General features: G+C 42.1%; 1 protein-coding gene across 1 annotated transcript in view; it reads right to left on the minus strand.

Annotated features, from left to right (window-relative positions):
- Positions 1 to 665: 665 nt before the first annotated feature.
- The window catches only part of KCNJ16 (potassium inwardly rectifying channel subfamily J member 16), a 58,746-nt gene continuing 44,528 nt past the window's right edge, over positions 666 to 14,883 (minus strand). The window contains exon 2 of the mRNA XM_035026151.1: positions 666 to 2,058. Within this exon, the coding sequence (XP_034882042.1) occupies positions 710 to 1,969 (1,260 nt within the window). The 5' untranslated portion in view covers positions 1,970 to 2,058 and the 3' untranslated portion in view covers positions 666 to 709. The remainder of the gene's footprint in view (positions 2,059 to 14,883) is intronic.

The following is a 14,883-nucleotide window of genomic DNA, read 5'->3' on the forward strand; positions in this document are numbered from 1 at the left end:
AGGGCATTTGAAAGAGAAATACTGTTCTGAATAATGTCAACTTTTCTCCTGCCTTATGAGTTAGAAAAAAAAAACAAAAAACAGCTCCCAGCGTTCGTTGATCCTTACCTGCACGAGTGGCAGGGTGTCTATTTCTTACAGTCTCTACCTCTTTCTGCCGATACCAAGAGACTATGAGGGGCAGACATCAAACCTGCCAGGTGATTTCAGTTAAATACCTCAATGTTATAATCTACTGGATGCATATCTTGCATATCTTGGTTAGATGACATAATGTTTTCCTAGGAAACTACTATCAATGTTGATACATTTAAAAAGTTGTTATTCCTGCTGGCTGCCTGTCTTCCTATTTTTATTTATGCCAGTATCCTACCTTTGTTCTCCATCACTGAATATGACACCTCCAATTGAAGTTGCAAGTGTGTGATATAAGACAAGGAGATGAAATTTAAATTAATCAGTTAGGCTCTTAATAGCATCCCTAATACCAAATTTGCTAGCACAAAAAAATAAATAAAAGTTTACACAATTGGATACTATGTAATTTTTAGATGATCTCTTACCAGATTTAACCTGCTCTTCTTCTCCCGTATCACCATCGAACATCGCTATCCCACTCCTTAAAAGCCCTGCTTAGAACTACTTGCCTTAAGGTGACTGGCTACAGAGTAAAATGATTGCGGGGTAACCCTGGTCATCACAATTTGAACTACATTTGGGATTCTACAGAGATTCTATTTAAAGTCAAGACAGCTTTCTGATAAGGTGCTTCCTTACACTCGTCCGTGGTGGAGGTGGTGGGCTCCTCTGGGTTTTCACAGCTGCTGACAATATCAACTGCACTAAACGACCTTCTTCTGACCATGGTGTCCGACGTGCCAGATCCTTGGACTGGAGGTGCTTTGTCCATGCTGTGGAGCTGCTGGTCTTTCCAGTCCAGTTGTTCGGCACTGCAAAAGGGAGCGTATACCTCAACGCTCCCCTCAAACTGTAAGCAGTTCACTCTGTAGTACTTTCTCTTAACTTCCAGGACATCATTAAACCTATGGCCCCAGAGAATTTCTCGGGGAACATAGGAACTTCTGGATTGGTGAGAAGTGCCCGTGGAATCACCAGTATAGATGAATGTCACCAAAATCTCAAAGTTATCTCTGGCCACTGCTTTTCGGTCAAGGGCATACAGAGGGCTCTCGTGGTCAATTTCATGAACAATAGTTACTGGTGTGACAAGGATGATCTGGTCGTTGACCAACTTCAGGTCTTTGAATGCCATCGTCATCCGCCCTTCGCTGTCTTCAGTGTAGCGGAGAAGCTGGGCTCTCACTGTGCCTTCTACCACATGGTTTGGCCGGAAATCACCTATGCGCCACATGAGGCAAAGCTTCCCATCTCTCATGCCTATGAGGGCAAAATAGCTAAACCGAATGGTTTGGGCTCTCTTCCGAGCGGTTGCCATTTTGGCCAAGGCAGCTCCAATGATGAAGGTGTTTATGATGCAGCTCAGGATGGATTGAAGGATCACCATGAGCACCGCCACGGAGCATTCTTCGGTGACACAGCGGTAACCATAACCTATGGTTGTCTGGGTCTCAAGGGAGAATAAAAACGCCCCTGTAAAGGAATGGACGTTGTCAACACAAGGCGTGATGTCCGGATCATTTAACAGATCGCCATGATGAAAGGCAATTAGCCAAAAGATAGAGCCAAATATCAACCAGGAGAGAATGTAAGATAAGGAAAATATCACAAACATGTGGCGCCACTTGGTGTCTACAAGCGTAGTGAAAATGTCAACCACATAGCTCCCCCATTCTCCAAAAATGTGCTTGAAGTACACATTGCAGCTACCATCTTTGTGGAGCAGACGTCTTCTGGCTCTTCTCTTCTCAGCTAGGATGTGCCCTGAGGGGTAGCCCGGGTATTTGGGGTTCACGTTGACAATTGGAGAACTGCTGCCGTAATAGCTCATTCTTTCCTCTCTCCTTCAGGCATCCAGGTGGATTTTTGTACTAGTAATAGTTCTGTGGCTATTTGTTGATTTAAGTTTTCAGTTAAAACCTGAAAAAAAGAAAATTAAATATGCTTTAGCTTTTAATTTCCATCTTTATAGTAATTTGCCAAATTTGAAGCAATTTTATGCCATCTGAAATGGCGAAGCCTTCATTTGAACAACAGAGACATTCAGTATTGATTACTCATTTCAGTTTAGAATTCAACTCAGTCATTATAGGAACAAAATATGCAATTAGAGAAAATAACATTTTTATCTATGCAAAAGGCTTGGGTAAACACTATGATTATCCCAAATGAAGCCTCACTACCTTTTCTGACCTGACATAAACAAAAGTCTTAATTTTATAGACTCTTCTGCCATGAGGGCACTTAGAACACAAAGCAATCTTTAATGTAGAAAGGCACAATAGAATTCAGATATTTGTCTAGCATGGTTATAAGCCTTCTAACTCTTGAAGTCAGATGGTTTTTCTAAGAAGGATGCTAGGAAGCATCACTACCTTCATCCTGACATGTAACTTACATACTGGTTGCCACAGACCCTCCCCTTCGGCCCCTGCCACGTCCTCTCTCTCTTCCCCCGAGGTTTCTCTTCCTCCTGTACTTCCCAGGACAGAACAGAACCGACGGCAACACTCTCTCAGGTTCAAGTCCTTTCCCCTAGCTCCTTTAGTTTTAAGAGGGCAAAAATGTTCTTAACCCCAGAGGAGTTAAAACCACGCCCAGGTAAGCTTTCAATAGGTATAAAATTGCTTTTGCTTTTGTCTCAGGACAACCATCCTTTTACTTTTTTTTTTTTTCTGGACACTGCCATCTCTTCTCTTTCCCTCTGAATAGAAGCCGAAAATTTGCCAAAGTTCTAATCTTGTTTCCCTCTTAAAGGGAGCATACTACAATTGGACTCTTCTCTCCAGCTTTGCAGCATATTCCTGACGCTTTCAAGGCCATCCGTAGGCAAAATCATTTTTTCCCCTCCAAATTCGATCTTTAAAAGATCAAGGCAGGGGGCGCCTGGGTGGCTCAGTCGTTAAGCATCTGCCTTCGGCTCAGGTCATGATCCCAGGGTCCTGGGATCGAGCCCCGCATCGGGGTCCCTGCTCTGCAGGAAGCCTGCTTCTCCCTCTCCCACTCCCCCTGCTTGTGTTCCCTCTCTCACTGTGTCTCTCTCTGTGTCAAACAAACAAAATCTTTAAAAATAAATAAATAAATAAAAGATCAAGGCAGAACATACAGTTCCATTGCTTTTATCATCCTTGGAATTGGCCAGTGGTTTTCCCAGCTCAAGTCTGAAAGTAAGTTTTAAAAATTCAATGTTAAATGGTCTTTAGTTACTTCTATGCAAAAAAAAAAAAAAAGTCACTGCAGCCCAATGAAATGGTTTAGTAATTATTAGAATATGCTTTCCACATAACCTGCCTGTGCTAGATGAGGGAAGGGAGGATAAGGGGGAGAAAGGACTTCCCACTAGAGAATCCAGCCAGCACTGCAAGGAAACTACAGTTAAGAGTCAATACTGTTGCTGACATTGAGACCCACCACCCCCTGAAACCGACCAAGGAAATTAATCACAAAGTACTTATCCAACACCTTCCCTGAAAAAGGGAGGAAAGAGTTAATTTCCTTCCAGTCAATAGGAATCACTTTTCTTCTTCTCCAGGGATCAGGCCCACTTCACAATAAACACTTTGTTTGGTGGACCACTGCAAGGATGAACTCTGCTTTCAGCCAGAAAATGCTGTAAGGCGTGTACGAGTTTCTCTCTGTCCATCCACGCACCCCCAGCCACTCTGCCCACTCGTCCTCCAGATTTGCTTTGAGTAGTTACATTCCCTCTTTTGTCCTCAACCGGGTTTTGGGGGAGACGGTTGTATAATTTCAGGATGTGACCCAGGGCTGACAAAATGCTTACCGGAATGTTGAATGTAAAACGTTTCCACAAATTTTGCCCACAACATATATCATTCTTGCAGGTTCCTGTCCCATTTGTCATCGAATGACACTTGACAAACACAAGAAGCTGCTCAAGGTTTCTGGGTCTTCATTCTCTTACCTGATTGTTGCAGGCATGAGAATGGGACCTGTTATAATCAAAGGCCCATATGACTTCAAATTAAAAAAAGTAGATGTGGGGGCACCTGAGTGGCTCAGTCGTTAAGCGTCTGCCTTCGGCTCTGGTCATGATCCCAGGGTCCTGGGATCGAGTCCCACATCGGGCTCCCTGCTCTGCAGGAAGCCTGCTTCTCCCTCTCCCACTCTCCCTGCTTGTGTTCCCTCTCTCGCTGTGTCTCTCTCTGTCAAATAAATAAATAAAATCTTAAAAAAAAAAAAAAGTAGATGTGGAGATAGAATTGTTTCCCTGTTAAATGCTTCCAGTCGCGTTCCTTAAAGGGAACGGCACACACTGTGAGAGTCTGAGAATAAGAAAGCACAGTTCATAAATCAAGAGCTACTGTGTGACTCTGCTCTTTTCTGCTGCCAAAAGAGAAAAGAAAGGTTTTTATTTGAAATGGCATGCAGTGTGAATTCCAGCGGTGCCCAACTGTTACAAACAAGCCATTTTAAAAACACCTTCAACGGTATGCTAATTGGGGAATGAATTTTCAATTAATATAAGCTGTAACTGAGCAAATTTGAGGATGTGCAAAGTTTGTTTCTGAATAGTGTAATCATGAGAATTCTGTGAGAATTCTGTCCTAAACCCACCATGCCCTGTGTCCCCACCACGGCCCACCATGTTGAATTGATCATTCATTCACTTCAACTTAACCAGAGAAAAGCTTTCAGATTCTGTTCAGGTGGCAGACCCTTGATTCATCTATTCTTTGATTCTCCAACCATGTAAATGAGACATTTTCCAAAAGATGCTTGTCTTTAAGCTAAATGCCAGATTATAACCAAACTAATTGTATTGAGTCTTAACCATTTCTCAGATTACCCAATGAGCAAAGAATTTTATGGACCCCCTTTGTCAAAATGACTAGACAAACTATTTATTAGTATCTTCTTTCATACGTTGTGTTCATTTGAACACTTTCCTCCTTGTTTGCTATTAAATAATAGAGGATAAGACTTGCCTATTGAGTGGACATTCTTTGTGTAACAGTGGTGTTACTTAGGATTAAAACCTGGCTTTCAAAGCATCTCTGTGCTTTCATAACCATCTTATCACCTTCCATTCCATCACAAAAATGCATTTGCAACCTTCCTACTTCTCTATTTCTTTTTGCGTCTTGTTCTCCTTGCTCTCTAGAAACTGATGGTGGCTATTTCATTGGGGGCAAATTCCTTTTTTTATTAAAAATGGGAATCTGAGCACCGCAATGACAACATTATGGAATATAAAGTGCTAAAGGAAATGCAGAATCTGCAGTCCCACTTTGTACCAGCTTCAAAGTGTTTTGCCAGGTGGTTAATGACAAAGGCAGAAAAAAGACTGCGATTTCTTTGTCATGACATGGAATTCTAATATAGAGGTGGCTAGAGTGAGAGGCCAGCCAGGGTCAGGATGGTGGGTCGTTTCCCGAGAATGCCATCAAAGTCATTACAATTTACTCCACCCCACGGAGACGACGCGGAGAGAGAAAGTTCGAGGGGTCAGCAGACCCAATTCTGACAGTGACTATTCTCAGATGCTACTCATTGTATTAAATTCAGACATTAAAAAAAAAAAAAGCTGCTTAATCCACTTGCACTAATGGGACCTGCTTTTAGTCCTCAGTGCTCTAGATAGTTGTATGAATTCAAGGAGAAACCTTTACTGATTCAGCATGTTTCAAATGGGCTACATACAGGTTGGAATATTTTCAGCAAAACAAGTGACCATCCCGAATACCTGTCCCCGGTTCTCAATGCATAGGAGTGCCTCAGTCAGACTCACCCATTCTGAGGCAATCCCTCTGTCATTTTGCTATATCCTCTCAAACTCAGCTCTTTACCAAGCAGACTACCCTTGCAGGTGGTTCTTCAAACTAAAACTTTTCATTAGCACGTTGGAGGTGCAACGTAATGGTTAAAACTTTGGAATCCCATGTCAACTTCAAAAATAAAATTCGATCTTGTCTCTAGCATCTGCTTACTTTAAATATATTAATAGTGATTCGAATTGGCTTTTTGTAATTCGAGACACACCACAAACAATGCTCTAAATATCTTTGGTGAAATTCAATTATTAATGCCCGTGGCCTGTGATATTAACAAGTACCATCTTTAGCATGTCCATGAGTTAACATGAAGTCACCGGTAATCAAGTTACTTTCCTGGCGACTATGCAATGAGAGAGATTTTAGTGGACACACCAGAGAGGAAGAGGCAGAGAGTAGAAAGGGTGGCCTAGATTCTGTGTGCAGGTCATTGTCTTTGGAGACTGGCTTGGGTGCCACTCTGTGGTGCGTGGAGGGGCCAGGGCAGGGGTGGCAGGCGGGTAGTGAGAGAAGGTGTAGTCAGATGGCACTTGTGGGTGGGCCCTGGATGCTAAGGAGGAAAGAAAGAGGGGTGTTAATGGGATAGGACAGAACCCAAACAAGTTGGGGTTATTTTGCTCAAAACCTGTCCCACAACTTGTTGCCTCGGAATTACGCCTGAGCCTTGTGTTACCTGAAATTCTCAGAAGACGTTCAGACACAGTTAGGTGGAGCCCTTCATTCAGCCACTGAACACCTGCTTCACTCAGAACCCACTAGATGCTGCCCAGACTTCTCCAAATAGTCCCTGTCTCCAGAATGTCAAACAATGTCTCCTTTATTGACAATCTATGGCGTTCTCGTGTTTCTTCTCAGCCGCTCAAAGCAGGTCTCCGATTAAGCTATAGCCTTTGACCTCTCCATTCTCTTCTCCGTCCCAACCCGTAGCCTCCAACCCTGGTCCAAATTCTCAGTGACAAGGAATTTTACCTCTTTTCTGATATAACTCTACAATTTCTCTTGAATCGGTATAAGAAAGTTTTGTGCTGGGGCACCTGGGTGGCTCAGTGGGTTAAGTGTCTGACTCTTGATTTCAGTTCAGGTCCTGATCTCTGGGTTGTGAGATTGAGCCCCACATCGGGCTCTGAGCTAGGCGTGGAACCTGCTTAAGATTTTCTCTCTCCCTCTCCCCCTGCCCCTCCCTCTCCCTCTCTAATTAAAAAAAAAAAAAAAAAGTTTTGTGCCAGTTTATGATAGGAAAGGGGCTCTCTACTATGCAATGAGCAAACAACTGAACTGAATCCAGAGCTGGGAAGGGGAAGCAGAAGTCTGGTGTTACAACATTGCTAGTAACTTTACCTGGAGAGCCTCTTTCTAGTCCATTTTTTTCTTGAGCAAGTAATATCTACATCCTGATTGTAAATCCTGCTGCAACCCAAATGATGCTGTGTTTTATAAAGAAGTAGGAAAAAAATAGAGGCTGGGATTATGTTTCCCCATTTTCTGGATGTCAAGATCATACCAAAATAATAAGAATTATAAATCTGAATTACCCTGCCTTAAAAACAAATTACCTTAATAAGCAATAGTCTGAAATAAAATGTGTTTTGGTGTTGCAGAGAAGTCATGAATTGGGAGGCAGATTCCAGTTCCAGGTCTGTCCCCAACATCCTGAGTGGCTTAGGAAAGTAACTTTTCTCTGAACCTCAGTGTCCTTATGCATGATACAGGGATAAGAATACCTATGTTACTGAGTGACTGTGAGTCTGAGTGAGATAAGGACTGGGAAGACATCTTTCACTGGGCCAAGCTCATAGTAATTACTCAGTAATTGTTGCATGAGTCTGAATCCTACAAGGGCTCAGTTTCCCCCGCTGTAAAATATCAGAGCATCTGCTTGAACCCTGTCAAAGAGCTTTCCACTTGCATGACAGAAGGGCTGACAATGTGGCTCCCAGTAGGTATTTCTACTTAAGCTCAGGGATGGCACCACTGTTTCCTACCACTAAGCCACGTGGCCCAATTCTCTGTCTTTACACTAGCTCCCCAAAGCTCCAGGGACCAGATCATTTAGCGTTCCTTTTCACAACTGTCACCAAATGGAAAATCCCCTATTCCTTGTCCTCAACACACATGCACGCACGCGCACCCCTCCCCCCAACACACACATACACGCACACACACTCGCATGTATATGCATACACATGCTTTCAACTCAGTTTTAAAAATGTATTGCTTAAAAAAAATTGGATTGCTATTTCCTCTGAACAACCAAGCTAAAGGGAACAAGACTGACAAGCTTGGCAAAGTTAACAGGTTAAAGAAATTCACAGGGTGGTTATCATGTTTATTCTTTGTCTTAAGTGGTATGGGCAAGTTTTACGAAGATGGTTCTGTAGGTTTCTCTTATTCTTATTGTGATAATCAGCCCATCCCTGTCTTGAGTGCATACCAGCCTGAGTTGTTCAGGACTTACTTTGCGCTGTATCTGGGTTGGTCACAGAAGCTGGGTATCATGAGATCTTATGTCTTTTTAAAGACCACAGTTCAATTTCCTCTTGGTGCAGAAGGTTCCCCAGTGATCTCTAAAACTCTCCAATGAGAATTTGTTGCTGTCTTCATTCTTTTGTTTTGTCTTTTTTTGTTGTTGTTTTTAATCGAGCTCCCACTGTGTGCCAGGACCACCCACTTTAGGAATTAGTAAGAGTCTTGCTTCTGTGGAATGTGCCTTTGAGGGCTGTCAAAATGAAGCATCCACGTGGAGAAGGGCTGGAGCAAGGAGGGAGGCTGCCTTTTGGCCAGGGTGATCAGAGAGCGTTTGGTGAAGGACTTGACCTTCAAGTGAGAGCATGCTCGTCACTGCTCCTGCCTGTGCCCTTTGGTAAACATGTTCTCAACTTGGGCCTTGTTCTCCGTCCTATTTTGCTTGTTTGAGACACAGTCACTATCTAGTTGTTAAGGCTCTCGCTATTTACAGGTGTACTCTGGATGCTAGGCCCTTTGTTCTAAGCTTTTTTAAGGCCTCGTTCTCACAAGAACCTATCATTACAGGAGCTCATCTGCATTTTAATCACTGAAATCAGGCCTTCCTGATCAGGTAAAAACCTGGTTTTACCTGGTCTCCGTAACACCCTTCTAACTCATCTCTTGCTACTTTCATACAGAGCGATAGCTCGAACCTGAAATGTAAATAACCCTTCTCCTGCTACCGTGGGTCCCATCCATGCTCCATATTATGGTTGGTCTTACATTAGCGTTGTTAAAGGACAAAAGTATGGAGATCAAAGACTTGGATTCTAGTCATGGTTCTACCACATCTCAGCTGCATCTTACAAATATCTTTCAGCTTCCTTTTATTGATTTAAAACACAGGGACAGGGCGCCTGGGTGGCTCAGTCAGTTAAGTGTCTGCCTTCGGCTCAGGTCATGATCCCAGGGTCCTGGGATCGAGCCCCACATCAGGTTCCCTGCTCAGTGGGGAGCCTGCTTCTCCCTCTGCCTTTCCCCTTGGGTGTGCTCTCTCTTTTGCTCTCGCTCTCTCTCACTCTCTCTCAAATAAATAAAATCTTTTAAAAAAATAAATAAAACATAGGGACAATGGTTGACTCTTTCAAAACCTTTTGGAAGAGAATGAATGGCATAATATAAAAGAGTACCACGGCCAGCATCTTGCAAGCTGTCCCTATTTATAGCCTCTGTTTAACCCTTAACTTGAATACATATTTCTCCTCTGTTTCTTGCAATAGCTTATAATACTGGGTCTTTATCTAATCTGGAAGAGATGGCTGTCTGAGCTACAATCTGTAAAATGAGTACAAGTTAACCAAATAGGAAGAAAGAGAAAAAGAGTTTCCCAGGCAGATAAACAGCATTTGCAAAGGCTCTGTGACTCAAGGATGCATACGGCATGCTTTCCAAAGAACTGAATTCAGGCAGTGGAGGCGCCGGGGGGGGGGGGGGGGGGGTCGAAGCTGGAAAGAGAGCTCGAGACAGAGCATAAGTGACCTAGCGTGAGAATTTAAGATTTGGGTCTTTCTCCCAAGAGCAATAAAAGCAATTGAAGTACCTTCACTAAGAGCACAGCATAATATTTCCATTTTTCAAAAGACCACTCTGGCAATCCAGTGGAAAATCGGTTGGAGAAATTTAAAAGCTGACGCGGGGAGTAACCCAGGAAGGCATTTCAATGATCAGGTAAGAGAGGATGGTGGCTAGGTTTAGGATGATGCGGTGGAAATGGAAGAAGCCACTTATCACCGGAATGTTTCTTCACCTGCACCTGGAGCAGAGTCACATGACCTTGGAGTGACCAATCAGAACCTCACAAACAAGACTGCTTCTTGAGGCAGTGATGCAAGGATGCGAAAGCCTATTATTCCAGGCAACTACATGGAGTCAGGAGGTCACTGGTGTGGCAGAGCATCTAAGTGGCTCCTGAGAAGGGCACAAGTCACAGCTCCTGGGGAGACAGTTCCTGAGATAAGATTTTCATTTCGTGCTGCTCCCTGCTTTGGCTCATATCAGGCTTTCTCTTTTCATCCTTCCTTTGATGCTATAAGCTACCTGTTACCTTTCCAATAATATTCTCTTCTGCTTGTGTTACCCAGGGATAGTTTTCATCGCTTGAAACAGAGAAAATTCAGTTAAAATTCAGTTTCATTTGCATTTTAAAAATATCTCCCAGATGCAAGAGTATGGTCTAATCACTCTCCCTTACAACCATCACATAAACCAGCAGCAAGTCCTGTGGGCTCACCTTCAAAGTAGATCTTAAATCTAATCATGTCTCCTGGTAGTCAAAGCCCCCACGTATTCAACGGACCCCTAAGAGATTTTCTCGTTCTGCCCTTGTCATACTTCTATCTTGCCTTTTTAAAAATAAAATCAAAACATGTCACTCTCCTGCTTAAAACCCTCCAGCATCTTCCCACTCTTCCCATTGCAGTTAGAGGAATTTGCATAATCTGTATTGTATACAGAGCAGATACCTCTGACCTCTGCTCACCTCTAGAAATTACTTCCTACCATTTTTCTTCCTACTGTTCACTCTCTAGCATCACTGTGTCTCCCTCATTCACTAACACAAAGGTCCAAAAATTATAGTCTAAGGGCCAAATCTGGCTCACTGGTCACTTTCATAAAGTTTTATTGGAACACAACATTCAGACCATTATTTATAAAATTGTCTGCAGCTACTTACTTAAGACTTGAGTGGTTGCAACAGAAACAATGTGATTCACAAAGCCAAAATATTTATGACCTGACTCTTTACAGAAAGAGTCTGCTAAATTCCACTCTAACGCACCAGCCCATTCCTGCCTCAGGGCCTTTGTACTTCCTTTTCTGCCTGCGTGACTTCTTCTCATCACTGAAGTCTCCTCTTCAATGTCACCTTTTCAGAGAGGCCATGTCTGAAGAAGAGGTAAACGAAAATCCTCCCCCACATCCTTATTTTCTGAATCGTAAACATGACTTTCATTTCAAAACGCTTGCCGCGACTGGTTGATGACTTGTTTGTTGGCTGGATGGCCCCATGGAATAGGTTGTAAGCTTCATGAAAAAAGATCCCCTTGACTTCTTTGCTACTGTAGCTCCAGCAGCCAGAGTAACACATAACGTGCAGGTACTCACTAAGTAGACACTGAAGGAATGAACTAATACATCCTTAAGGAGATTTTAGTCCTAGTAAAAGCATCAGCATTCCTCGAAGTGTTAAAACATCAATGCTGATGGTTCTGCAAACATCAGCTCTCAGTTCCTTCCATTTACCTTGCTTCTCCCCATCCTAGCTTCCAGTTCACACATAGTTAAAAAATATATATATCATACTGTTTACTTCAGGCTAGCAGCTTCCCTAGGACTGCAGATTTCACTATGCTAATGCCCGTAATTGTGCTGCAGAACTCCGGAAATCTGGAGTTGGGAAAAAAAAAAAAAAATGATCTTGGCACTAGGAAGTATTTCGTAAAGTTTATTAAAGCAACGATTGCATTATTAGAAGTGTGGTTCTCCCAACACTGATGCATGTAATTATATCGTCATTTTAAAGATATGTTCAAATATAATATATATTATGCTATTTAATTTGAGCTGTTTCTGGAGGTAAGATGGCACGAAGTGGCATCTAGGAGTTTGCAACAGCCTCTGATCCAGCCACTCCATTTGTGTCAGTTTATCCTAAAGAAATTATCAGGGATGAGCATAGCGACATAGCTAATTTGTACAACTATTCGTAGTAGCAAATTTTGGCCCTGGCCTAGCCATCTACTAAATGTGGGATTGTTTCATAGATAATGGTACAATCATAATATTACTCGGTACTTTTAATATTGCCATTAAAAGTGATGGAGTAGAATGAGAAACATTGTGAAATATATCATCCGGTGGAAAAAATAAAACAGGGCTAAAAAAAAAGAGCTGTAAAACAGCTTGCATGATTTTTTTTTTTTTTTTTTTTTTTTTTTGGTATAACAGACTGAATGCTGTACAACAAAATGTTAATTGTGGCCCTCTCTGTCTGGTATGATGATTTTTTGCTCTTCTTTTTTCTTCTCTTTGCTTATTTATATTTTACAGGGAACATGCATTGCTTTAGCAAAGGAAGAAAAGCAGGTAATTTCAGTTGGTACTAATTCTAAGGCTCCAAAAGGGAAAGCAAACCAATAGCAATCTAAAAGCATTTATTAGGGCCTTTAAAAGGCAACTATAAACAGCCCAGAGAGGCAGACAGTCCTACAGACATTTAAAGTCAGACGTTGATGCTGTAATTTTTGCTGGAACAATTCACAGAAACAAATATAGTGACATTTAATTCATCTAAGTAAAACCAGATCTCATTTAAAACAAGGGGGGGGGGTTGGGATGGAGAGGGAATCGGGTCAGATTTGGCCACTGGAGACCAATTGCAGAAATCATGAAAGCAGTTGGTAACAAATCAGGGATACATAAAGCAAAGTTAAAATTAAACAGGCATCAAATGCAATCCTCCCTCTCAGTGCCCGCTTTTCTCCCTTCCCCATTCCAAAACATATTAAACTGTTAATACCTTCATTTCTTGGCTGGCTATTCCAAAGTCTGTTTTAGGCATCTTTCTTTTATCTTAATATTTTCAATAACTTTGGAAAGAAAATGTTAAAAGTTGTGCTATTTTGCAACTTTACTACTTTAAGGCCTATGTTGTTAGATTTTAAGACCCAAGGAAATGGTCCTTTGAAATGGGTGGATTTAAGAAGGGCGGTCAGATGTTTATGATGTAGATTTACCTAAATAGATGGCCCTAGCCAGTTCTTAATAATTCATTTTCATGAACTCCAAAACCTCATTAAGGTACCTCCGCAAGCAGTAGAACATAGCAGTGTTTCTTTTCTTTCTTTTTTTTTTTTTAGATTTTATTTATTTGACAGAGAGAGACACAGCGAGAGAGGGAACACAAGCAGGGGGAGTGGGAGAGGGAGAAGCAGGCTTCCCGCAGAGCAGGGAGCCCGATGTGGGGCCCGATCCCAGGACACTGGGATCATGACCTGAGCGAAGGCAGACACTTAACGACTGAGCCACCCAGGCGCCCCCAAAGCAGTGTTTCTTAAAGTGTAGTCTACCACCAACCTGCTTGCAAAATCCTAGGGGAGAACGTTACACCTGCAGATCCTTGGACTTCACCTCAATCATTTTGATCCCCTTCCCCCTCTCCCCAGCCCCAGCTGATTCTTATATATCCTCAAGATAGAGATCTACTATCTTAGCATTTCAAGAATTGAGACACTGAGATTGAGTTCAGATATCTGCTTAATCATTAGTGAGACTAGGCACTTGTGCATAAGTGTCTTATCCTCTTTGAGCCATGATTTGCCCATCTGAAAAATGCAAATCATACAATTGCCATGAAGATTAAATGAAGTTGTGTTCCCAAATCTCCTTTCACGGTGCTGGTACTCAATACATATTTAATTTCAGTGCTTCTAGCTATGACTACAGTCCATTCAAGTATAGATCTAAATGATGAGAGAGAGAGAGAGAGAGAGAGAGAGAGAGGCTGCCATTTTCTTTAACCATAAATTATTAGATTGGTAATTTCCCAGACCTGTTTGAAAGTTCCCTTCTAGAGTCTAATTGTCTGGACATAACCTTCAGGGAGACATGGCAAATCTGCCCAGGAAAGCTACAAGTATCATTAAGAATAGGAGTCATTATGTTCTAGTCACCCACCTTGCTTTCTAAATGCCAGGTTACCAGGGGCGCCTGGGTGGCTCAGTCATTAAACACCGGGTTACCTATGACTGACCTTTAGTAGCTTCCACATAGTCTGGTTTGGGAACTGCTTTGATTGAACCTAGGTGTGCATTCCAAAACAAATGTCATCTATGGAAAACATATGTGCCATGACTTTTGACCTTCTTTAAGTTTGGTATTTATGGCATTCCAACAGAAAACCCAGTCCTGTCTCTCTGTTGGCATTTTCCCATTTTGTGCAAACTGCCTGCAAATTGACCTTTTTGGCACAGAGAATCTACTGATTGGCCTATTCAATCTGGGAATCACTGAACTCACACACATGATTTGCTAGTGGACCAGGAACTCCCTGAATAGTGTCTATAACTTCTTTACCCTTTAAATGATCGAGTTTCTACATTAAGCTGTCAAAATGAAAACTCAGGACATCTTCTTTGAGGAAGAAAAGAAAGCAACTGTTATTGGCTGTTATCTCAATTTCCATTGTCCCTTGTGGATACGGATAAATTGAGAAAAGGCCTTTAAAATGTAAGACAAAAGATCTCCCTGGGAAGATCCAGATAGGTAGCCTACTGGGGCAGTACCTTGAGCTCCCTGTTGCCTATTACAGGAGATTAGCTTTCTATTAGCCTGTGCCTTTTCAAGGGTACTTGGCAAAAAAACATTGCCATTTATCACAGATAATAGAAGATTTAAGTAGCTGATGGAAGTTAGAGTATTTGATAGACTCTTGAATTTCCATGCA

This window comes from Mirounga leonina, unplaced genomic scaffold, assembly GCF_011800145.1.
Source record: "Mirounga leonina isolate KUSES-001 unplaced genomic scaffold, KU_Mleo_1.0 Mir_197, whole genome shotgun sequence".
Lineage (NCBI taxonomy): Eukaryota > Metazoa > Chordata > Mammalia > Carnivora > Phocidae > Mirounga > Mirounga leonina.